Source organism: Pyrenophora tritici-repentis, chromosome 7, assembly GCF_003171515.1.
Source record: "Pyrenophora tritici-repentis strain M4 chromosome 7, whole genome shotgun sequence".
NCBI classification, from domain to species: domain Eukaryota; kingdom Fungi; phylum Ascomycota; class Dothideomycetes; order Pleosporales; family Pleosporaceae; genus Pyrenophora; species Pyrenophora tritici-repentis.
Genome location: NC_089396.1, coordinates 1,316,015 through 1,340,265, shown reverse-complemented (window position 1 = coordinate 1,340,265; position 24,251 = coordinate 1,316,015). Strand labels below are relative to the sequence as shown.

Below are 24,251 nucleotides of genomic sequence, written 5' to 3'. Positions count from 1 at the left end.
TCTACGGCGTAGGCCTTGTTCCTCTACAACTAGAGGCTGTTCTATTAAAGGTAGATGTACAACTGCGTACACCTACTCCTCTAGCAGCTCTGCTAGAGGCTCCCTAGGTAGCTTAAACGCCAAGCAACGCGCGTGAGCTTAAGGCTTAGTTAAGCCTAATACGTGAGCGCGTGTGCCAGCATAAGAGCTTATCACCAGCTTTAATTATTATGGCGATTAACTAGCTAAAGAAGGGCGCCGAGGTAATAATGCTCTCTGCTAAGCTAATGCGCGATTAGATCTCTAGTCTTAAGAAGGCTAACAGCGCAGCCTTAGAGCGTAGGCGGCGCTCTAAAAGGCGTATACAGAAGCATAGAGTACTCACAAAGGGAGCTAGAGAGGATATACTAGCTTAAAATGAGGCTGACTAGCAGATTGCTTATAAAGAGCGTCAAGGAGGAGCGCGATCAGGCCTCAGCCAGCGGGCTCAAAGGCGCTGCACTAGGTGCAAGGAGACTGGGCACAACTCGCGCACATGCAAGACTGATACTATTAATATAGAGTAATCTACTGTACTAATATCTTGCAATAATATTATCGCGTTGTTGAGATGCATCGCTTTAAAGTTGCAAAAGTTGGTGGGGTGCGCCGCTCGCCCATGGATCATGTTAGTAGATTTTTTTTGCAAAGATAGATGTCAGATATTCACTCTCATCTGGAATACTGATGAAATAGGTAATAATGGTGATGATATTGATTGTTGATTGTTTGTTGGTTCTGTCTACGGTTGTGGGCACACCTGGGGGGTGCCAAGCCTTCCTGTGATCCGATTGGCTCTCTCAGATGCCGGGTCGCGCTAGTCTAACCCAGCGTCTGTACGCTCTCATCTTCAACAGTGCTATTATCTGACAATAGAGTATAAACTTCTTTTTCGAATTTAGAAAGCTCTCGAGACATAGAGAGATAATAGAGAAGAGAAAATTTAGAAGTAGAAAGAGAAAGATATATAGAATAACACTAGTAGATTATTACGTAATTTTAGCGTACTTTTTTTAGCGTACTTTTCTTTACTCTTTGTTTTTAAAATTAACTAGATAAGAAAGCTTAGAAAGAGATTTGCTTACATAATGCTTATATAAGCCAGTATCTTAGGAACTCTTTTTAGAAATTTTTTTACGCTCAGTAAAAAGTTATACCTAACTCTCTTCTAGCTCTTTTTGAACTCTACTTTTACTGCCTTAGATTAGCTTTACTTTGCTTACTAAGTATATTTCATAGTAACCCTACCTGAAGAGAAAGTTCTTAACTTTCTAAAAAATTAAAATGTATTAGTCTAGCTAGTCGAGTTCTTTAGATATAGAGCTTAGAAATAGTTAACTTTTAAAAAGTCTCTTTCTTTTTGTCACCCGACTGTAATTAATCTAATTACTATAAGCGTTCAGTGTTAGTAGATTATGTTCTCTTACTAATATTATAGATACGTATTTAATTACTTCTTAATACTTATCTTCTTTCTCCTTAAGGTAGTTGTTGTTATTCAACCCTTAAGTGTTCTAACGATCGCGGGGATGCGGGGTTGCGGATGCGACCCCTCACTTTCTGTTGGGACTGCGCCGACAATCGCAACTAGCGGCATGCTTGCAATGAGCAGTTAACAGAGATAGTACTGTCTACATAAGCTGATAGTGCTGCAGAAGGAAGGTTGACCGGGCTTATAACTGTCGCACGGTTGGGTGCGGGTATTGTGGATAGAAAAACTAGGAAAGAGTGAATGTTCTATTGTTTGTAACCTCCTAGCTGAGCTTATATAAAGGTCATCGCACGGCGTTATTAGTAACAAGGTTTCCGACAGCGCTTGGCCTGCGACACATCTTCATTGCTACCGAATCTGCGCACGTAATCAATGACGGTATTGTGGCCCTTGCATCCCCCAACATCGACATGCGAATCATGCCAATGCATTATAAGCTGTGAGCAGCTTCTCCGATAAAGATTGCAACTGTGGCCATGTTAGCAAAAGCAACTCTTAATACTAGTATGACGGAGCCTTACATGCTTAGCTTCAAACATGTTGAAGTGATTTCCATCGATATCCATTGTCTCGATTTTGTCGCCTACAAGCGTCCTCCACATTTGTGTCGCCATCTTCCGGAAATCCTCGTCGTCCAACCAGGCGTACTTCAATCCGCGGAGGGTTGCCGTGTCACACGCCTCCCGACTAAGCAACATGACTGTTGGGACTTGGAACGACCCAGGAGGTCGTTTGTAATCCTTCAATAAGCCGGTGTTCCTTTTGAATTGCGCTGCTACGCAGGACCGGATATCAGGATGTGCCTCAAAGGCGGTACCGGCGATGTGTTCGATGATCGTGTCCGGAAGTAGCTCATGATCGATTGGATATGGAGAGTCGAGGAGAATCAGCCCTTTGACAGGAGTGCCGAGGTCTTGCAGTTGACGCGCGATCTCGAAGGCGAGGACGCCACCAAAAGACCATCCTGCATGATGTGTTAGTTCATTTCGACACGGTAGGTGAGCGAAGATCGAGAAGCTTACCACCTACTATGATGCCCTGTGCATCATGAACAGCCAAACCAAGCTCGGAAATGTATCGCCAAGCGAAATCGGCGAGGCTGTGAACTGAAGGGTCTATGCCAGCAAAGTCCAAGCTGGATACTCCGAAAACGTCACAACCTAGTGGACCAATCTTTGCATATTGGTGACTTAAACCACTTCCATCGTGGAATAGGTACACCCGACTTCGCGAGTCCTTGCCGTTCTGCAGTTTTGTGGCTGCAGCTGCACAGACTGGACTCGGTGTTAATTGCGGTGTGATTGGAGCCTGGGACTGAGAGAGCTTTGACAGGATCAGACTCTCCAATTGGCCAATGGTGAGCTCGGAAATGGTGCCGTGATCGCCATCGATGCTGATCCCGCCCATTTGTCGCAATCCTTGTTCCAGTTCCATAGACAGCAGTGAGTCTACACCAACATCCTCGAGAGACATGTCTTTGTCCAAATCGAAGATCGCACAGCCACATACTTGCTCCACCATATCTTTCACGACTCGTAACGGCGAATATCTGGTTGAAACAATCGGCTTGTTGTTGGCAGGCGCAGGAAGGATCTCCTCGTTCGCTCGAACAATCTCGTCAGAGTATATCGGGGCAACAGTCGCACCCAAGAATACAGCTTCCAAGTCGCGCAAAGTAGAGCACTGGCTCAGGTCCAGACCAGAGGATCCAGTTGGAGCAAGCTTCTGAGAGAGGGATTGTGTGAGCTCGATGAACAAAAGCGAGTCAACACCAAGTTGCGCAAGATCTGCATCGCCGTCTATTTCGGAAGCTATGCCACATAGCCTGGAGACTTCGTGACGCACGACGCTTCTAATATCCGGTTCTGGCGTTCTCTGTCGAATTGAGTGATGTTTTGGCATTTCTTGGTGCAGCTTATCCATTGCTGAGTCGCGGCGTGGAGGTGCCGGTCTCTGACTCTGACCGTTTCCTGCCAGGCGTGCCAGGTGGTTCTGGAAACCCTTCAGTCCCGTCTTCTTGAAATGCATGCCCTCGGCTATCGCTATCACCTGTCCAGATCTGTCCATCGCGTACGCGTCTCCGATGACGAAACCATCGATACAATCTACCATGCTGGCATAAATGCTCAGATCGTCACCGACTGAAGCAGAAATCCGGTCGTGGAGAAGCGTGATGTTCTCTACTTTGACGCATATACAGGCTTGGTCACGATTGATCCAGTTGTTTGCAACAAAGCCCGCCGTATGCAATAATGTATCCACAAGAGCGGGGTGGCAGACAAACTCCGCGTTGGAAGAATTGGCCGGGAGGCGAAAGCTACCATATCCTTCGAGACCACTTGGACTGATGCGGAGACGCCGCAGAGTCAAGAATGGGTCAGAGTAGGCCACTACGCGTGGGAAAACGACGTGGTAGATCATGCGAGTTGAGAAGCTATCGCCAGCTCCATGGCCCCCATTGATCATCGATTCAACATGCTTCATGAGGAAAGCGGACTTGCGGCTCAGCAGCGGCTTGACACTGGAAACAGCTTCCAAATCTATCGTGCCAGTGCAGTAGCATGTGCCCGATTTCTCAGCTTTGAAGGCATAGCCATGACCCTTAGCCCTAGCATCTTTTTTCTCCATGACCAATGCAAGACTGCCTTCATCCTCCAGGGCACTGGATTGAACAAGTGGAGATTCGAATATGATGTCTCTCAACACCTGTGTTTGTCCCTGTAGCGCCGGATGGACCTGATCCATGGCCTGAAGAGCCAGTTCGAGATAAATAGATGCAGGACAAAGTGGTGTGCCCCCAACGATATGGGCCCTAATGAAACTTGACATCAATGACAACCTAGCTTCAAAGGTCGTGATTGCTGTCCCAGTAGAGGACTTCTTGTCTAACTGGAAAAACAGTCTTGTCGCAGGACCGGATAGTGGCTTCTTCGATTCTGTTGACTCGACAAGAGGCTCCCGGAAGGGTATGACGAATTCAGCTGGGAACAAGGGATACTTTGGCGTAGCATCTAAGTATCTAGTCGATGATCCGGCATACACCTCGCTCCATTTGACAGGTGCAGACTCCAAGAAGAGGGCTTTCAAGGTTGTCAACATCGAAGCCCAAGGGCTCTCTGTAGGTCGAAGAGATGACATGTAAGTTGCTTCACCTTCTTTCAATGACTTCTTAACCAATGCAGTTGCTATCAGCTGTTAGTGGCTGGACCTGTTCTGGGTGGCACCTTTACTCACTTCCTGATGTGTGTCCGATCTCCAAAACTCTCATCTTCCGACCCACCGTGACGCTCTCTAAGCTGCGTATAGCATCGGAAAATCTCACGGGGCGACGCATGTGACTCGGCAAGAAATCTACTGAAAGGTCTTCCAGCCGAGCAAACCTGCCAAGGTGGCTGGAGAGGATGGTAATCCTGCCTTCTGACATCTTAATGTCCGAACAGAGCTCACGGTATGGATTGACTGCGGGTTCCATGGCAGGTGAGTGGAAGCCAAAAGGAACCTGCAATTGCAGCGCTTTGGTGCCCACAGCCTTGCAGTGTCGCAGGAAGGTGCTGAGATGATCAATATCTCCAGCCACAACACAATCCTCAGGGCTGTTTTCGCAAGCGACGGTAAGCGGTGCTGGTGTTCCAAACAGTTGTGCCAACTCGACCCGGGCGTCGTCGGCTGAAAGCTTGACTGCAACCATTCCAGTTTTGGCCGGGGTGCAGTGAGTGACAATCAGCTGAGCCCTCTGCGCAATCAATCTAAGAGCATCGTCGAGTTTCAAAGCTTCTGAAAGTACAAGGGCGGCGTACTCGCCCATGCTGAGATGACGTTAGTTGTGCGCTCGATACAGCAGAGCGATGTGGCACCTACCTATGTCCGACGACAAAGTCTGGTTCAATGCCCCACGATTGCCAAAGCTTCGCAAGCGCATATTGAACGACAAAGCATGCGCACTGAGAGACAACCTCCTCATTGCCCTTGATACCGGGACCATCATTGGTTATATACTGAACGATGCCCTCGATTCCTTGCTGTCGGAGGCTTGCGTCGCATTGGAGCACAGTTTTGCGAAATACCGGTGCTGTTGATTGCAACTCAGCTCCCATGCCACGGTAAAGATTAGCTTGTCCAGAAAATACAAAAACGTTCAAAGGTTGTGCTTTCTTCGCGCTTCGTTTAGTCGTATCTGTGTTCGCCAGCTGTTCCGCGAGATCTTGGATGGATTTACCCGTGACCGAGATGCGAAACTCATCATGATGTTGTCGCCGTGCATTTGCACTGTAGCATAGATCGGCCAGGGGGATGATATTTTCATGAGATTTGTTGCGCAATAGGTCCAGATAGCGAGAGAGTAATTCGACCAGAGCCTCCTGAGTTTTCGCTGAAATGTTCAGGATATGTGTAGACCTCGAATGTGACGACGCTACCCAAGTCGTAGTGCGACACTCCTCAAGGATAAGGGCTGCATTCGAGCCAGCAGCACCAAAGTTGTTTAATAGAGCGCGCCTCGGGCTATCATGAGTACTATTCCAGTCCATGACTCTTGTGGGTATCATGATGTTGTGGTCGGCGATGCTCGACAGACGCGGATTGAGATGCTGGAATGATGCCTGGGGCGGGATCTTTTTCCTCTGCATCATGAGCAGCAACTTCGCCAGGCCAACGCCCCCTGATGCGGCTTCGGCATGACCTATGTTGCCTTTGATGGAGCCTAGGCAGAGAGGTTGCTGGCGTCCAGATCCCTGTCCTAGGACGGCTTGGAGACTGGTAATCTCGCAAAGATCACCAGCTTGGGTACCTGAACGAGTTAGCGATGCTGCACCTACAAAGTCCCTCGACACGTACCTGTTCCGTGTGCTTCCACTACGCTGATAGACCGGGCGGGAATCTTGGTTCGATCCAAAAGACTTCGCATGAGCAGAGCTTGTGTTTCCGCATCAGGATGGGTGATGGACTTGGAAGTACCCGACTGATTTACCGAAGTCCCTCTGATGATGCCGTGGATCCGATCTCCGTGTGCAATGGCGTCTTCCATACGTTTCAGCACGAATACCACTGAAGACTCTGCGCGACAATAACCATCGGCGGCAGCATCGAAGGGTTTGCATTGACCGGTTGGGCTGAGGAAATGCGCGCGCGCGAGGCCGAGATACATCTGCAAAAGCACTTGTCGTTAACATTATTCAAAAACTTGGTAAACTTTCCTTGGCGTAATCTCACGTATAACACGGCACAAGCGGGGCTCTTACATCTGGACTGGAGATGACGTTTACTCCTCCTGCTAACGCTGATACAGCATCACCACGCTCCAATGCTATGCAGGCCTGATGTATCGCCACAAGTGATGATGAGCACGCGGTATCAATAACCACAGATGGTCCCTTGAATCCGAAAGCATAGGATATTCTCCCACTAAGGAATGCTCGTAAGGTCCCTTCTTGGGTAAGCTTTCTGTCGTTGGTGTTTAGTGCGAATACATACCGGGACTGTAATACACGTCGATATCGCTTCGCGTATTATCCACGTAGTCTCCTGTTGCAGCTCCGATGAAGACTCCCATCTTGTCCGGCTGGAAAGATTCGGTCGTATTTGGGGCGTACCCGGCGTCATCCAACGCCCTCAACGCAGATTGCAATATAAGCCGCTGCTGTGGATCCATGGACTTTGCTTCTCGCGGGGATATCGAAAAAAACCTATTGTCGAAGTGGAACGGGTTCTTTAAAAAATTGCCGTGTTTCGCGGCCATCTTGCGGGGCTTCGAATTGTTGGAAGCATCTTTGTCGTAGTAATCGAAGAGATTGAAACGAGACGATGGAATCTGGAAAGTTAGCCTGAGACGCAGTCATGAAGAGATTCATTACCTCAGTCGAAACGTTAGTGCTGTTCTGCAACATGTCCCAAAATGCGTGGAGGTCTTCACCGCCCGGTATATCCACCGACATTCCCACGATTGCAATGTCCGATTTGTGCCAGCTCTCTGATCCGATCGACTTCGACGAGGTACTTCTCAAAGTAAGCATATGGTAATTGCGAGATGAAGTTGATGCGTACCTGTGCTCAATCTGTAGTCTTTGGTGCAAAGCCGTGTTCTTTGCTGATGTGAAGAGAGATCCCCCGTTGGGACCCAGAGCCAGTACCCTCGAGCAGAGTTCGGCGTTCATGTCTAGGCGCTGCGATGCAGAGTCCAAGATATTGGATGCGGTCGCCTGCCAATCTACTGGATGGATGAGCATACAACGGATGGCAGCCTCCAAGAGCGTATCTGATTGAGGTTGTGTCGATGCGAGGAAAGTGCCGTCTACTGTTGAGCGTACTGGAATTTTCAACGCTTCCCAGTCTGGAAAAGGAATCTCTAGCCTCTTCACGTCTCGAAGTATGTCTTGAACCACCTCCTCCATATCTTCCCCCCCATGATAGCAAGTGTGGATGAATGCAGGCCTGTGTGTTGAAGTCGTTGGTAAAAGACTCCGAAGTCGATCGAGATCAACGCCAGTTCCTGAAAGCGAAAACATATCATCGCCGAGCACCGCAGATACGCGAACTCGGTGTGAAAGCTAAATCATTTAGCCATGTACTATATACTTATGCATAGCAAAGATTGGGATCTTACTTGAGATTGAGCGCTTGTCAATGCCGTCTCCAGAGCCTCTTTGGTGAGACCCGCCACGACCAAAGACCAGGGAAGGGCCCCCCATGTCGCTCCAGCGAGAGACTTGGAGTATGAAGCGCTCCTTATGGAAGTCCAGAACGCCAGCCGAAAAGTCCCCACGGCATATTCTAGGAATTGTGGGGATTCGATTGGGGTGTTCACTGCGACAACGAGTGCGGGCAGAATGCCAGAGCAGAAGCCAGCTGCTTCAGAAATTGTGTCGTGTGGTTATCCTTCTCGTTCTCTCTGTACGTAAAATACATACTCCAGAATTTGATGAAGGTAGAAGGTCACCGCCTGTATGACTGGATTCTGGGCGAATGTAGCTGACGGCTTAACCAGGTCCTGGGGTGTTGTGAGTGACTTGGCATCTTCTTCAGTCAGAATCGTCCTCTCGCTAGTATCGATTGTCGAGAAATCTTGTAAAAGGGATTCATGGCAGCGTTGAAGTATGAGGGAAGCGATGTCGTGCTGTGCCACCCGGTTCAACAGAGTCGTCGCTGAAGCCGAGGAAAACGTCGCTCTTGATCCCTGGCCGGCAAAAAGAAGTACGAATTCGGACGACATCTGTTACCAATTACCAGTGATAAAATTGCAGTATAGTTGCAACCGCATTGAAGGTTCAGTAGGTTCACAGTATGTGGATGACAAATCACGTGTTTGCAGCAACAGTGTGTCGTGTCAGTGAATCTGGCCAGTAGAATTACATCCCACTGTAAAAGTAAAACCATAAAATGAATATCAACATGTGTGCAGCGAACATAGTCAACGACGCAGGTCCGGTTATCGTCTTACACGGAACGGTTGACGTGGACCCGCGTACAGCCTCTACTGGCGTACGCAGGGCCCTGGACTTGCCGCGCGAAACGTGTTATCTGCGGATTTATGATACTAGGTTTTGAACAGGGAAAGAAGAATGAACGGGCATACAAACGCATTCGAAATGGGGGACAGCTACGCAGAAAATCGCTTCATTCGACCAAGATTCAGTCCTAGGTCACCTCCTAATGACGAGGCCCTGGAAAGCGACTCGATCAATTCTTTGCCCCAGCTCATTCGCCACAATGCCCTCTACAACCCTGACAGGATTTTTTGCATTCAAGGCCAAGAGAGCTCGGAGAATCCGCTTCCGATAAGCTTCAAACTACTGGAAAATGCCGTATCAGCCTGCTCTTCGTGGGTTGAGGAACAACTTGGACTGGGTAGGGATGGGTCTGAGCAACGCGTGAAGTGCCCTGTTGCGCTTTATATGAAGTCAGATGTGGGGTTGTTCATCTACATCGCCGCCTTGTTGGCTTCCAACATTCCGGTAAGTATCTTCATCGAGATTGAAACTGAGGCACTAAATTTGCTTCAGGTGGTGCTTCTCTCTACACGTCTCAGCGAGACGGCTGTCAATCATCTCCTAAAAGAGACATGCGCATCAACACTTCTTGTCTCCTCTCGGACTCGACGAGGTCTTTCGCCGCAGACTGCGACGCTGGTTACTCTAATAGACGCTAAGCCATACCGACATTTTCTGGACGTCAAAAGTTCACTGGAGGGGCGCCAGCTCATTGGTGATGAGAAGGACCGAAATGTATTGATTTTACATTCATCCGGCACGACCGGCCTACCGAAGCCCATAAGGTTGGCACATCGCTACCTGCTGGGCTATGCAGCTTGTCATGATTTCGCCGAGAACGAGGAAACAGATTGGCGCAATCTATCTACACTCCCGTTGTATCACGGATTCGGGCTCCTAGCTCCTTGTTTGAGTCTGTCAATAGGAATGACATGCTGCTTCCCACCTTCGAACACGATTCCGGCGGGAGAGTCCACCGTACGCCTATTAGACCTTTTCCAGGCGTAGTCTTTGATGACAGTGCCGAGTATATTGGAGGACATGGTCTCAATGGAAGGTAAACCATTACAGGCAGCTATGACGGCTCTCGCGACATTGCGATTCGTAGCTGTAGGTGGTGGTCCAATCAAACCTCAAGTTGGCGAAGTACTAGCAAGCAACGATATCAAATTGCTTAATCACTATGGAGCGACCGAAATAGGTGCCGTTGCCTACATCTTCTCACCCGGGGAAGACTATGATTGGCGGTACCTCAGATTGCGCCAGGACATTGGCTTGCAACTTCGACCTTTGAGTGAGGCCGGCTCCTCCCCAACATACAGGCTTACAGGCTTTCCGTGTGCATGGGACGAACCATTTGAGATTCAAGACGAGCTAGAAATGCGTCCAGAATCAAAGTTTGTGGAGGTCAAGATCCTGAGGAGGTCCGACGATCTGATTGTGCTGAAGACTGGGGAAAAAGTGGCCCCCGGATTATTGGAGGAGGCACTGCTAAAAGACCCTACTGTGCGTAGCGCAATCTGCTTAGGCAACGGAGCATTCGAACTAGTTCTACTTGTTGAACCAGCTCGTTCCGTGGAGCTTAGTCTGGATTCTTTCGTTGACCACATTTGGAGCTTGGTCAACGATATCAATCCCTTGCTGGACCAACACGCGCGCATATCTTCCAAGGCAGCGATCATTCCCAAACCCCCAGGAAAAGAAATACGACGGTCTGACAAAGGATCGGTGATGCGAAAAGAGGTACAGGAAGACTTCAAGACAGAAATACAGCAGGCCTACGAGGCTCTGGAGTCTTCTGCTCCGCTTCAGATCCTGCAACCGGAAAATCTCGGTATTCAGCTAGTCAACTTGGTCAAAAGCTTGTTGGTGGAGTCTGGAAGGGCTTCAACGACTCTTGATCTGAATGACGACATGTTTGAGGCTGGTCTGGACTCTTTGGGAGCCGTGCGTCTCACTCGCGCTATAAACGCTTCTGTGCGAAACTCATCGACAGTGAAGCCACCGGTCCTCAAGCCCGATTTTGTCTACCGAAACCCAACCTTCAAGCTCCTTGCTCACGCACTGAAACCGTTCCTTATGGGGGAGTACCAGCCTTCAGTTCAAGAACAGAGCCGAGAAGTACGGATGAGGTCGATGTTATCACACTTTCTCGATGGTTGTTCCAGTGTAGCGAACTCTGGTGCGGTTGTTCTTCTCACGGGATCCACCGGCAGTCTGGGCGTCCATGTCCTACGACAATTGGCGATGAGCTCTCAAGTCCAGCGAGTCCTATGTTTGAACCGTCCAGGTTATAGGAACGGCGTACGCTCAAGTCAGACTTCCCGGCAGACGGATGCTAATACAGCTGCTGGGATTTCTCTCTCCGTGGACATGTGGGCAAAAGTCGAGTTCCTGGACGCCAACATGCAAGCGTCAGATTTGGGCATCACCAAACAAGACTATAGTCGTCTCACAGGATGCGTGACGCACATAATGCACCTCGCCTGGCCGATGGACTTCAAACGCAGCCTCAAGAGCTTTGAGCCTCATGTGCAAGGCACAAAAGCGCTGGCTGATCTGGCCATTGCTACATATGAGGCTAGTGATCGAAAATTGAAACCACGGCTCTTGTTTGCTTCATCGATTGCTGTCCTCGCACGGTACGAGAATGAGCAGAACCACCTGGTGCCGGAAGTAGCCGTGGACGATCCGCTAGTCACAGCTCCGATGGGATACGCCGAGGCCAAGTGGGTTTGTGAGCAACTGCTTCAATCAATGGGGAATCATGAAGGCGACAAGTTCGATCCAATGATTGTCAGAATCGGCCAATTGAGTGGCGCTGAGAATGCTGGAGTGTGGAAGGTTGAGGAGCATTTCCCCACGCTCGTCAAGCTATCGCAGCAGGTGTCTGCCTTTCCTGCGTTAAAGGGCGTAAGTTTATCATATTCCCTCCATCTTGTGAATTTTCTGACATGGCGCAGAGCTACTCGTGGTTGCCGGCCGACCGAGCTGCCAAAGTGGTGATTGATTTGCTCTTTCAACCAGACCCGCCGAATTCCGTCTTTTACCATGTTGAGAACCCAATTCGTCAGTCAAACCAGGACCTAGCCATGATCATACAACACGAGTTGGGGTTGCGCGAACCATTGCTGCCGTATGAGACGTGGCTTGCGAGGGTTCGCGAAACTGGACAGGCCAAGGAACTGCTCGAATTTTTCGAAAACGACTTTGAAAGACTTTCAGGTGGGAGAATATCGTTAGATACTCGAGTAGCTAGGCTAGCATCGCCAACTTTGCAGAAGGCTAGCGGGATGAAGAAGGATTTGATTGTGAAGTACATCAAAGCATGGAAAGAGATGGGATTTTTGTCCAGTAACGATAGAGACAGTAGATAATAAATACAAGGCCTTTACCCATCGACATCCATTCAGGTTATGCAAGCTATACATCTTACTGTGCAGCAGGAACAAGGAACGATCCAAAGTATTCGTCCAACATCTCGACATCGTCCATTGGCGCCGTGATGCCGACCCACAGATCTGGGCGTATTACCGCCAGACCACCATTCTTACGATCGGCACCCCAAGTAGTGTGTGCATTCTCATCAGGCGCGCGGTCATCGAAGACGAAAGTGGCCACCTGCTTCAGATTGTCCATGCCATCATGTGGCAACAATTCGTCCAATTCGAACGGAACACACTCCACAACCACCACGATATTAAACATTGAAGAACCGCCAAAGCGTTGGTAGAATCCCGACGGGCCAAGGGCCTCGGCGAATTTGCTGATAGCCTGACGTGATGGGCCACGGAGTGACGATGCAAAGAGGACAATATGAAGCCTGTCTGCGCCTACGAGCTTATCGTACAGATAGCCGGTCTCGGCGGTAGAAAAGCAGACTCGTGGGTTCGGTGCGCGTACGCCGTTGCGAACGTTTATGGCGACGCGTTTCCCTTGCTTCGGAGACGGGCTGATGACAGAAGCATCGTACGGTGCGTCTACACCGAGCAGGAAGTGGCCGTTTCCTTGGAAGAAACTGGCGAGGAATTTAAGCTCCCTCTCCGGGAATTCGCCAGTGGGTTCCTCGGCGAGCGGCATAGGCTTCAATTCGTCGGGCATATCAGCAGCGACATGGAGGTCAGCGTTGCACACGAACCGCAGATATCTACCGGAGACTTTGATGATGCGGACGGCATGAGGGCGCCGCTCAGAACTGTAGGTAGGCAACAAAGCTCCGAATTGCGCCTTTTTGCGGGCCACAAAACCCAATTTCCAGGCGAGATTGGCAGCATCCATGATGGAGGCATTCAGGCCAAAAGCGCCCATAACGCTATGAACGTGTGCTGCATCTCCAAGGATGTGAGCACGATTGTCTGGTGAAGAAAAGGATCGAGCGACTCGCTCCGAGACTTCACATTGTCAGCGCGTATCGCACATGGCAGTCGATGGACCTACTCTTCCAAACGGCGAACCAGCTCAACGGCGCAGCAAACTTGAGCGTATATGGAGCAAATATCTTATTTGCCTGCTCTAGAACCTCTTCGGGGGTGATGGTGTGCACGTCGACCCTGCCTCCTGCCTCTTTAAATGATGCATCCTGAGCCTGACGAGACGCGGCGAGAGGGCCGGTCTGCGAAACGTCCAACTGCGTGTAAAGTCTAGAAAATTAGCTGTGCCTTTGCAAAAAGAAATCTTATGCACGCACCTGATGTACCCATCCTCCCTAGGTATGATGACACATCCTCCATGTTTCGAGCTGATGACAGAGCCGAAAACAAACGCGTGCGGGTAGTCTGAATCGAGTCGACAATCCAAGATGCCCCAATAGATATCCGTGCTCATGCCGTCGAAGGGGATATTGAGTTGCTTTCGGACCATGCTGGCCGCTCCATCGCTACCTACGAGGAACTTGGCCTTCACCAGCTCCTCCGCTCCAGTGCGAGAATTGCGTAGTGTCGCTTGAACCGAATGAGAAGATGACTCGTCCATCTCGAATTTACTCATGATTGTGCTGCGCTCGACGAGCGCTTTGTGGCGTGTCAGGTCACGGATGTAGATCCTCTCGACTTGCCCTTGAGTAATGATGTGAAGTCCTCGATAGCGCGAATCTGACTGGTGAGATGGTCCAAATAGCAATTTTTTGCCGTCCTTGTAGATGGCAGTTCGTTCGATCAAAGGCCCCTCTTCTGCAACCTCCTTCTCAAGGCCCCAAGTTGCCAGGGTTTCGAGGAATCGCGGTTGAACGCCATCAGCTCGTCCTGCTATGAGAGGCCCCTCAGCCTTGTCTTATACTTTCTCAGTTTCTTTTCATCGTAGTGAGATGGCTGACCTACCGATGATACGAAAGGAAACGCCTTGTCTAGCAAGACTGACAGCAACTTCGAGGCCACTGGGCCCAGCTGTAATCGTGTGTCAGTGATAAAAACATACAGCTGTCGCAGTCTGTACCAACCTCCACAGATGAGTACATCGACTTCCTTTTGGGGCTTCCACCAAGCTGGGATACCATGCGGGTTATTGGTGCCATCGTAAAGCGTAGGCCATGTGCGCAAGACGTTAACTCCAAGGTCATTATGTTGGGAGCTCGTCACCACTTCTTTGGAAGGTGGAAGTGTGGTACCGTCGATATCGTTGTCTGTCTCCCATTGCGGAATGGCAGAAGGCTCTCGGAACCCCCGCTCCCACGTGAAAGATGCAACCGATTTCGCCATTTCTCTATACAAAGCTGAAAGAATCAATCAATACACTGCCGCACTCCATCTCATAACCGAATCTATTTCTTAATGTTCGCCGGGTCTGACATCAAAGTGAGGTGGTGAGGTGGTGAGGTCCGCTGTACTCCGGTCCGCTGGTAGTTCTGATCAGCGACACAACGTACTCCGGCATCTAGGTGACCCAAATCGCAAACACATTTAGAGATTGGACATGAATGTACTTGGATGAATATTCACAACACTTGATCGAATTATCTGGACACGCACAAAGTTCTCCGTGACCATGGACCCCAACTCAACCTCGGCGAAGCTCATTCAGCTCGGTGTGCTAGTACAGTCGGCTTTGGCGACACTCATAACATCCAGTGAACAGAGCAAGGAATCACTCCCCCCCAAAGAGTTGTTCAATGCCCAAAGAACGATTCTCTCCGCAGCAGGCATGCTCACGGAGCTTGTGAGCACGCCAAGCAACCGTCTTTTGGAAGTGTCAACGCAATACTTTGAGGCGCGTGCCTTGCACATTGCAGCTGAGAAGCGAATCCCAGATATGCTTGTCGGTTCCGATGAAAGCGGCGTTGCCGTGGAGGACCTGGCAAAGCAGGTAGGCATCGAGTCTACAAAACTATGTCAGTACCACCGTCGTGTATGTGCATGAAAGATGCCAGCCATGCTGATTGGGTACTCTGTGAATATAGCTCGACTCATGCGTTGTTTGTGTTCCATCCATATCTTCAAAGAGGTTCAGCCCGACCGCTTCGCGAATAACCATGTGTCGGCTGCTTTGGTCGGTAACGAGCCACTCAGAGCATACATTGTCATGTTGTAAGGCATTCCTGATCGTTTAGAAAGATTGCATTCTAAACACGTGCGTAGCGCTTTTGACATATACTCGGCGTCTGATCATCTACCTCGATCGCTCTTTGACAAGAAAACGGGCCCTTCTTTCGACGTCATAGATACAGCTTTCCAGGCAGCAGCAAATACGCAAAAAGCACGATGGGACTGGCTAGAGGAAAAGGTCACGGTGCAAAACTTGCAGGACGGACGTTGCGGAACAGACGGAGGACCTAGCGGCTATCCAGGTCCTTTTGGGTCTGAACTCGACAAGGCAGTGCAAGGAAAATCCGCGTCTGACCTGGTAGGGCGGCCTGAACTGCCCATTTTCGGGCTCGCCATGGTTGGCGGAGGTCAAGTCTTTGGCAAGGCTCATCTATATGGCAAGTATCAGAGATCACCATCAGCCAACAGGGTAGCTAACAATCTGCCTAGATTATCCATGGGAGTCGCTAGGCTCTGCGCTCGTGGTTGACGTGGGCGGAGGTGTGGGCGGTTTCAGTCTCCAGCTCTCGCAAGTCCATCCGCAATTACAATTTGTCATCCAGGATCGCGCGGCGATGCTGGAGCAAGCTGAGAAGGTGGTCTGGCCAAAAGACAACCCAGATGCCGTCGCGCAAAAGAGGGTGCAATTCTGCCCTCACGACTTCTTCGAGCCTAATCCGATCAAGAACGCCGACGTTTACTGGCTTCGATACGTGATACACGATTGGTCGGACGACTTTTGTGTCCGGATTCTTACGGCTATCAAGCCCAGCATGGGCCCGCGGTCGCGGATTCTGATCTGCGATCAGGTCATGAACACAACGTTGGGTTCGGAGGAGCTTGCCGCTGCACCTGCTCCTCTGCCTGCAAACTGGGTAAGTTAAAAGGCCAGCGAAGCGTATAATCCGCTGACTCTATAGGGCTATTACACTCGTTACTCGCATCAACGCGACCTTGCGATGATGGCGTTGTTGAACGGCATTGAGCGGACGCCTCGCGAATTCCGCGTCATCGTTGAGAAGGCGGGATTGAAGCTGCATAAGATATGGGACTGCCGTAGTCAGGTTTCGTTGGTGGAGGTTGTACTGCCAAATTCAGAGCTCGTGTAAGATGCGGTTGTTGAAGTGTCGGAGTAACACAAAGGTGATGGTGGCGGGACAGGTGATTGGTCAGTATTTTAAGGACAACTTACAAAGTCACGTGTTTTCAAGTCGAAAATGGGGCTACATATGGGAGCATGCCGCAGTGCATGCGTATATGCACGTAGAGCCCCGGATATGCGGCATGCTCAGGAGAAAAGTCACATGCTCAATCTTTGCATTTAATCCATTGGCACAGAAAGTAATCATGTTCTCTGACTACCGAGGTATTGCTGAATTCCCGGGGTCATCCTACGAAGCCCCTTGCCTTGTGCTCGCTGGCACCACTCGACGTGCTCTAGCATCACCGACGATTCTCGCACCTTGTACGAGCCATGCCACAGTGACAGCCTCCGATGGACTCTGTGAACCGTGTCCCGTCGATCAGCGCCTTCAGTTGTCGCAGTCCGTGGTGGTTGTGAGGTCTTTCCAGCTCTCAAGCTCCTTCTTGTACCGGTCAATGTGACCCGACACAAACTGGTAGGCATCGCTGCCCAGACTCAGACGCACAGGTAGCTCTCGTCCCTCGCATCGGCCCGTTCCCGTAAGCGCTTCATCAATCAACTTTGCGCCTTTTTGTGGGTCGCCGGGCTGCTTGTGGTTATAAGCCTCGAGACCGGCGTACGTGCCGTCGACGCCTGCGGCCAAGTCCGCGATGCGGTTAGCCGCCATGGTCTTGTGTCCGGAGCTTAAGAAGTTGGTGCGGAAGTAGCCAGGCTCGATGGAGGTGACCTTGATGTTGAGATGGGCGACCTCCTGGCGCAGTGATTCCGCGAGGATGGTGGCGCAGGCCTTGGTGGCGCAGTACAAGCCCGCAGCAGGAGATCCAGCCCAGCCGCCAATGGAGCCCAAGTTTGCGACGACGCCAGAGCGCTTCTTGCGCATCACGGGCAACACGGCGCGGATGATGTTGAGCTGGCCAAAGACATTGGTGCTGAATTGCGCCTCGACTTCGCTGCGGCTGCACTCCTCGACCCCGCCGGCCAGGATGTAGCCGGCGTTGTTGACGAGAATGTCGATCCCGCCCGTCTTCTTCACAATTGCATCGATGCGGCTGCTCAGCTTTTCATCGCTATCGAGCACATCGAGCTGCTCCGTGATAGCACCACGCTCGGCGAGCTGTGCAAGCTTGGTGGGGTCACGCGCGGTAGCAACGACTGTGTCGCCGTGGGCCAGCGCGGCCAGGGCGATTTCCTGACCGAAGCCAGACGAGCATCCAGTAATGAGCCAGACTTTTACCATGATGATTTTGAGAATCGGAGAGGTTGTGGTAACAACGGAGTTAGGTGCGATGCCGTGTTTATAAAGCTTTGCTCTTTGTTGTGCGGCGTGGTGAAGGGTTGGGAAACCCGGAGTTAAAGTCCAGGGCCGGGACCGGAGTATGCATCGTAACTACGAAGAGTGCGAGTGTGTCCCAAAATATCGCATGTCCCAGCCAAGGTAAATCACATTGTTGATTGCTGGGGAATTGATTCCCACTTGCGCCAATATCCTTCTCAGCACAACATGACCGACTCTGCCGAACCCAGTCGTGCCGTCTACGGCTTCAAGGTACACAATCATTGCACCGTTTTGACATTACGATGATATAGCTAACTCAAACCAAAACAGTGGTTTTTGGTCGTACTTGCCATCGTATCCAGCCTCGGCCTATACGCTCTGGATAACACCATCGTCGCGAATATTGTTCCCATCATCATTCAAGACTTGGGCCAAGCTGAACAGCTTGCCTGGCTTTCTGTGGGCTTCACTGCCGGAGGTCTCTGTCTTCTATTGCCCCTTGGCAAGATATACGCCCTCTTCGATCCCAAATATGTCTACCTCGCTTCGGGACTTCTTTTCTTCGTCGGCTCTGCACTTTGCGGTGCGGCTCGCAACATGAACACCATGATTGTGGGTCGCGTAGTGGCTGGAATCGGCGGAAACGGGTTATACATGGGTTCTGTTACCCTCTTGTGCCTCAACACCTCGCCGCGAGAAAGACCTGTGTACTTGAGCCTCAATGGCCTCATCTGGGGTGTCGGTACTGTCCTCGGACCTATCTTGGGAGGCCTCTTCGAAAGTGCCGGCGCTGGCGGATGGCGATGGGCCTTCTATATCAATCTATGTGCAGGTATGCATCCATGTGTATGGACCGGAGGACTTTACTGACCTGAAATGAGGCGCTGTTCTCGCTCCAATCTGGATATTTCTCCTTCCTTCGGCATCGCCGGCTGACAAGCCCTCGAAACGCGCTCGCGCTGCCAGATTAGATTGGCTTGGTACCATCTTCATACTCGCCTCCATGCTTCCACTGGTGCTGGCAGTTGACTTTGGAGGCAGGCTGTTCAGCTGGAGTAGCGCTGCCTCAATCGTCCTCTTCGTCCTCGCCGCCGTATTTCTGGTTGTGTTTGCGGTACAGCAACATTTCAGTTTTACCACGAACGAACGAGATCGGCTCTTCCCCATGCATTTTATGACCAATGGTCACGCTGTGCTTCTAGCTGTCATTGCAGCTGCATGCGATGTCTTCACTTTCGTACCGATTTACTACATTCCTCTTTATTTCCAGTTCACACGTGGCGATGACGCTCTCCAGTCAGGTGTTCGACTTCTTCCCTACATTGCACTTCTCAGTGCCGCCATGCTGGCGAATGGGGCTTTCATGTCCAAGGTGGGTCACTACAAGGCATGGTACGTCGTCGGAAGTGCACTCGCACTCATAGCCACTGTTCTCTTGTGTAAGCGTCCTCGTGCCCTACATGCTTCGCAATCTCACACTTTAGCAGCTCGAGTAACGATCGACACCCCGACACGCAATATCTATGGTTTCGAAATACTTCTTGGTTTGGGCTCGGGCGCCTATGTGCAAGCCGGTTACGCTGTCCTCTTTTCCATCCTCGAGCCAAAAGACATGGCCTTTGGTACTAGTTTCATGATGTTAGGTACGGGACCTGACTCACTTTCCAGTCGCATATGTATTTGCTGACACTGACCCAGCGCAACTTTGTGGCATCACCTTTGGCCTAGCTATCGCCAGTGCAATCTTCGTCAACGACGCCGTATCCTCAATCGCTACCGTTCTCCCCAATTTGTCAAGCGAACAAGTTCAGCATGCCATAGAAGGGGCAGCAGGCGAACTCTTCTCGGGTCTCGATAAATCGTCGCAGACTGCGCTTTCCAACGCGCTGGTCAATTCTTTGCGAAAGACGTACGTCATGTGCCAAAATGCACAGCCTTTCCTTGACTGACCTTGCTCGGTAGATTCATACCATGCTACGCAGCAGCTGCATTGTGTCTGGTTCTTTCTGTCATACTACCAGTAAGTCCTCTCGTCTTATCAACAGCCATTCGCCCCCTAACATCTGCAAAGCACAAACAGATGCACGCGAGTTCCCCGTCCGACTCAGAGTCCGCGCTCACGGACAAGGATGCTGGCCGTGTCAAGGAAGCGGATGAGTCAGAGAGCCAATAAATACATGTCTCGTCTCGAGGTGATGCCAACTTCACATTACACAAATAGCCAATCGAGACGGAGATGGCATGTTGCGCCGTGTTCTCGGGTAAGGATACACACCGGATGGAGAGATTGTGCGGCTTCACGTGTTGGGGAAATATATTCTAGCATCCATATAAGGTAATATAAATCGTTACTAAAGCTATTCTATTTACTTTGGTTTGATGTGGTGGTTGTGGTGGTGGTGTGCTCGAAGCCAGTCGCGCCATGATTATGGAAATTTACCTAGATAGACTGCTCGTGCTGCACTTTGCTGCTTTTTCATCTTGGTTCGTTTTCAAAAAGAGTCTTTAATGCCGCGGCAGACAAGCAGACAACGGACCCGTTGTAGAGAGAGAGAGATGCAACGGCCGAGGCCCAAGAGCGACAAAAGGATTGGGATATAGTACAGTGGATTCGAAGGTTGAGTCTGCGTTGCAGAGCCTCAACGGCTATCTATAGGCAGGCGGTGCCAAGCCGCTAATCCCAATTAGCTACAAAACCTCAAGATCTCTCCTTCCATAGCAAGAGAGAGAGAGAGAGGTATAAAGCAAAAGCGAAATTCAGCATAGTGATTGCCCTGCCTTTGGCAAGATGCTCAAGTCATTTTACGCGATTTCTGGCACGGGTAGCTCAAAGTTTTGGAGTAAATAGGGCAAAGTCTTTGTCTTGCGGCTGCAGAGTATTTGCAGGGCGCTCAATGGATTATACAGACTGTGGTACCATGTGCCATCTACAAAGGGAGCTTTTGACCTCCGGTGACCAAGCGCTGGAAGACCAGAGAGGGATCGTACTGCCTCTGGACTGCTTGCAAACGCTCCACGTTCTTGGCACCATAAGACGCCAACACCTGCTGATTGTGGTCGGAGTAGTTCATCATTCTGCGACAGTCAGTCTCTGCAAGAGGAAAAAGTGTCGGAGCTTGTCAGCTTACATGTACGGAAACAGGATACCCAAAACCTTTGCTCGCACCTGCAGGGAGCGCACAAACGTCTCCCATGCGGGGAAGACCTCCTCGCTGTCGGCTGCATTGTTGAAGGTGACGCCGAGATAAAAGACTGGGCGAGTCAGAAAAAACGGAGCAGGTGGGTGTTGAGCTACGGGCTTACCAGAAAGAGTCGTGTTAGGCTTTGCTTGGTCAATGCCCAAAGCGTTGTGGCCGTTCTTTATGCCCTCGGCAATCGCTCGAGGCGTAATAGGCATGACCGTGTGCAAGCCATTGAAGCCATCAATATGAGCCATTGAAATACAGAATTTCTCCCATAGATCAAAAAGTTCGCCGAAGAAGGCTTCGTCTGGGTACACTGTGAAGGTGTAATGGGATTGGCTACCAAGTGTCAGTGTTCTTTCTTGATCAGGCAAAGGGAGATCCGAAACAAACTCACATTAGTCCGTCAGGAAAGCCGGCGACAAGATGGTTAGCCAAGTCGCCGTACTTTCTCGGTTTCATTGTCTGGTTTGTGTGAGGAATCTCGTCCCATGCACGCAGTGACTTGGGCAACGCCGTCGCGTTTCGGTTGGACACGACGGGGGTGTAGCCATACGTTGTGTTGTCAGCAAAGACATATGTCGGAAGGACGTGCATGTCTACATCCTCAATGGCGGTCTTGACGTGATAGTCGTACGTTGCCTTCTTCATGGCCCCGATGGAGGTGTGCGGGTAGGTATAGCGTCCACCAAAGCAGCCATCACTGGGGTGCAGGACGAGATCGTAGTGTGAGACGACACCAAAGTTGTTGCCGCCACCCTTGAGAGCCCAATGAAGTTCAGAGTGATGGGTGGCATTGGCGTATACGCTTGTGCCATTGGCCAAAACCACGTGCTGTCCGGCAACGTTGTCAACGCCCAGACCGTGGCGATTGTTCAGGTAGGAAAAGCCAGCGCCCAGCACAAGACCAGTGCCAACAGTGCCGAAACGACCTGCAACGGCCATGCGTCCGCGAGCCTCTGTAGCCTCATAGACCTCAGCCCATGTGAGGCCGGCGCCGACGGTGACAGTGGAGAGGTCTTCGCTAAAGGTGATGTCCTTGACGTGCTTCATGCTCACCAGGATGCCATGGTCGATATTGGCTGCAGCACGGATTGCGCTATGGCCACCCCCGCGAATAGCAAAGGGACAGTCATTTGCAGTGAAGATGGAGACGGCGGCCTCAATATCGGAGGCCTTTGTGGGGAGGAAGACGCAGGTCGGGTCTAGCCACTCGGTTGCCGCTACAGGCGGCGGTTAGCTTCGGGATATGTGGTGTTTGCGACGCTTGATTAGACGACAGAGAGCACGATCTACAAAGACACCGAAGATAGAGCAGACTTACACCAAAACGAGGTCTTGGTTTGGTAGTACGTGGAGGTACTAGAGCCATCTCGCGGGAAGGTCGTATTGGGCAACTGGGCCGCGAGTTGCGAACACTGCAAGTGTTAGGAGTGGCGAGTCACGCGTCTGGAGAGGGACGTTCTCACGCATTGCGTTACGGCGGGATCCTGATACGACAATGTAGTCGCAGTGCCAAACAGGGCAAGTGCAGTGGCTAGCGTCTCGACGAACATGCTCGCGCCAGTAATGAACCTTGAAGTTGATGCGAGCGTCCATGGCAATTGCCCTTTTGTGCTTTCATATGTACGTGTTAGTCCGCCTGGATGCGCCTGGGATTCGATTGGAGTGGACAAACTCCGGTCCGGTGCGTGGCGCGAACCGATTCACACCTGGGCTGTGGTACGCGGGTCCCGATGGATCTCCTGGGCTATAAAGTCACATGAGTGGCTCGCTTACCTATATCTCAACTGACCATCCCAACGCCGTGTTCTTTGCTACTCCTGGAAACATGAGACCTCTCCGCGCTTTTCTGACATTGGCTAGCTGTCAGCTTATCGCTGCCGCTGCCGTCCATGCGGCTGATGTCGTTTCAGGCCAAGGTAGATCGCTCCCTACGCATCGCGTTTGACAGAATCTAACGAGTACGTACCATAACTAGCTGATCTGTGCCACGACGTGGTCATCCCTGTGCATGTTGCAAAGTCAGCCGAGGGCAACTTCACCGGAAGCTACGATGTCAATATTCTCTTTGCATTGGCCGCTCGCAAGACCCTTGTTGCAGCAGACTACAACATCTCGGCCCGTGTCTGCAAGCCACCTACTAATGTTGCCGCCCTCGACACGGTACAGATACTCGCCCACGGCGCCACCTTCAACAAAAAGATGTGGGATTTCCCCTACAAGCCCGAAGAGCACAGCTGGACACGGCGAATGACGAATGCGGGATACACCACCGTTGCCGTTGACCTCATCGGTACGTGTTTCCGTGCACCATCGTGGACGCTCATCTAATCTTTGGCGGCGCACAGGTGCTGGAAACAGCAGTTTTCCTGACGGACTCAAGGAGGCGCAGACAGAGACGGCCGTGCAGGCCATGCACGAGGTCATCCGCCTCATACGCGAAGGACAGTACGTCGGCCGTCAGTTTAAGCAGATGGCATTTGTTGGTTTTTCCATTGGAGGTATCATCGCAAATGGATTGGCCGACAAGTACCCCCACGATGTCGATGTTTACGTCCTGATCGGCATCTCCTGGGATCTGACATGGATCTACCCGGCTTTTTTATCCATAGCCGGCCTGCAGACCTCAGCCCGGACCATAGACCCCGACCGCTGGGGTCATCTCGAGCCGTTTTACCAGACCCAACCAACAATCGAAGCACGCGAAGTCGCATGCTTCTACGGGGACTACGAAAAGGACGCCTTGGCTGCCGACTTTGCCACGCGAGACTTTGACACCCTCGGCGCCGCCATAACTTTTACCTACCACTTGGTCGACGCTCCTCACTTCACCGGACCCGTGTTCCTAGGCATTGGCGAGAGTAAGACAACCTCGACAACGAATGCTCGATTGGGGGCAGAGTGGCTGACCATATCTAGATGACGGGACGTTTTGTGGCGGCCCCAAGTGCGGCAGCCAGCCGTACGCCGTGTACGACAAATTCCCAACCGCCTCGGCTCACGACGTCAAGGTCTATGCGAATACTGGTCACGCAATCCTCTACCATCGGAGCGGGCCGAAGTTGATGGATGACGTGCAGAGCTTCTTGGCCGCGCATTGGCCGTGATCCAAGTCCGACGGGCTTTCCACCTTGCCGACC

General features: G+C 51.1%; 8 protein-coding genes across 8 annotated transcripts; 4 read left to right on the top strand and 4 right to left on the bottom strand.

The window, feature by feature from the left end:
- Window positions 1-1,927: 1,927 nt before the first annotated feature.
- PtrM4_129330 (Polyketide synthase module protein) lies at window positions 1,928-7,896 on the bottom strand (the record flags this gene model as incomplete). Its single annotated transcript, XM_066108920.1, has 10 exons — window positions 1,928-1,978; window positions 2,032-2,474; window positions 2,533-4,695; window positions 4,745-5,316; window positions 5,369-6,296; window positions 6,344-6,653; window positions 6,748-6,932; window positions 6,980-7,316; window positions 7,360-7,501; window positions 7,550-7,896. The coding sequence occupies 10 exons, from the start codon at window positions 7,894-7,896 to the stop codon at window positions 1,928-1,930; spliced, it is 5,478 nt and encodes a 1,825-aa protein (XP_065960912.1).
- A 2,136-nt stretch (window positions 7,897-10,032) lies between these two features.
- Window positions 10,033-12,364, top strand: PtrM4_129320 (NAD-binding-4 multi-domain protein; the record flags this gene model as incomplete). The annotated part of the gene is made up of 3 exons (XM_066108919.1): window positions 10,033-11,904; window positions 11,955-12,307; window positions 12,358-12,364. The coding sequence occupies 3 exons, from the start codon at window positions 10,033-10,035 to the stop codon at window positions 12,362-12,364; spliced, it is 2,232 nt and encodes a 743-aa protein (XP_065960911.1).
- Window positions 12,365-12,423: 59 nt separating this feature from the next.
- On the bottom strand, window positions 12,424-14,684 carry PtrM4_129310 (UbiH, 2-polyprenyl-6-methoxyphenol hydroxylase and related FAD-dependent oxidoreductase; the record flags this gene model as incomplete). The annotated part of the gene is made up of 5 exons (XM_066108918.1): window positions 12,424-13,382; window positions 13,429-13,631; window positions 13,679-14,234; window positions 14,307-14,372; window positions 14,426-14,684. 5 exons carry the CDS (start codon window positions 14,682-14,684, stop codon window positions 12,424-12,426), a joined length of 2,043 nt encoding a protein of 680 aa, XP_065960910.1.
- Window positions 14,685-14,970: 286 nt separating this feature from the next.
- Window positions 14,971-16,615, top strand: PtrM4_129300 (O-methyltransferase A; the record flags this gene model as incomplete). Its single annotated transcript, XM_066108917.1, has 5 exons — window positions 14,971-15,313; window positions 15,383-15,509; window positions 15,561-15,874; window positions 15,957-16,381; window positions 16,427-16,615. The coding sequence occupies 5 exons, from the start codon at window positions 14,971-14,973 to the stop codon at window positions 16,613-16,615; spliced, it is 1,398 nt and encodes a 465-aa protein (XP_065960909.1).
- A 423-nt stretch (window positions 16,616-17,038) lies between these two features.
- PtrM4_129290 (Short-chain alcohol dehydrogenase) lies at window positions 17,039-17,887 on the bottom strand (the record flags this gene model as incomplete). The annotated part of the gene is made up of 1 exon (XM_001939948.1): window positions 17,039-17,887. One exon carries the CDS (start codon window positions 17,885-17,887, stop codon window positions 17,039-17,041), a length of 849 nt encoding a protein of 282 aa, XP_001939983.1.
- A 264-nt stretch (window positions 17,888-18,151) lies between these two features.
- Window positions 18,152-20,099, top strand: PtrM4_129280 (ProP, Permease major facilitator superfamily; the record flags this gene model as incomplete). Its single annotated transcript, XM_066108916.1, has 7 exons — window positions 18,152-18,196; window positions 18,257-18,758; window positions 18,808-19,365; window positions 19,414-19,569; window positions 19,625-19,835; window positions 19,889-19,946; window positions 19,998-20,099. 7 exons carry the CDS (start codon window positions 18,152-18,154, stop codon window positions 20,097-20,099), a joined length of 1,632 nt encoding a protein of 543 aa, XP_065960908.1.
- A 754-nt stretch (window positions 20,100-20,853) lies between these two features.
- On the bottom strand, window positions 20,854-22,664 carry PtrM4_129270 (GlcD, FAD-FMN-containing dehydrogenase; the record flags this gene model as incomplete). Its single annotated transcript, XM_001939946.2, has 6 exons — window positions 20,854-21,001; window positions 21,055-21,178; window positions 21,230-21,447; window positions 21,506-22,331; window positions 22,433-22,526; window positions 22,578-22,664. 6 exons carry the CDS (start codon window positions 22,662-22,664, stop codon window positions 20,854-20,856), a joined length of 1,497 nt encoding a protein of 498 aa, XP_001939981.1.
- Window positions 22,665-22,939: 275 nt separating this feature from the next.
- Window positions 22,940-24,218, top strand: PtrM4_129260 (MhpC, hydrolase or acyltransferase (alpha-beta hydrolase superfamily); the record flags this gene model as incomplete). The annotated part of the gene is made up of 4 exons (XM_001939945.1): window positions 22,940-23,030; window positions 23,090-23,404; window positions 23,460-23,972; window positions 24,031-24,218. 4 exons carry the CDS (start codon window positions 22,940-22,942, stop codon window positions 24,216-24,218), a joined length of 1,107 nt encoding a protein of 368 aa, XP_001939980.1.
- Between the last annotated feature and the right edge of the window lie 33 nt (window positions 24,219-24,251).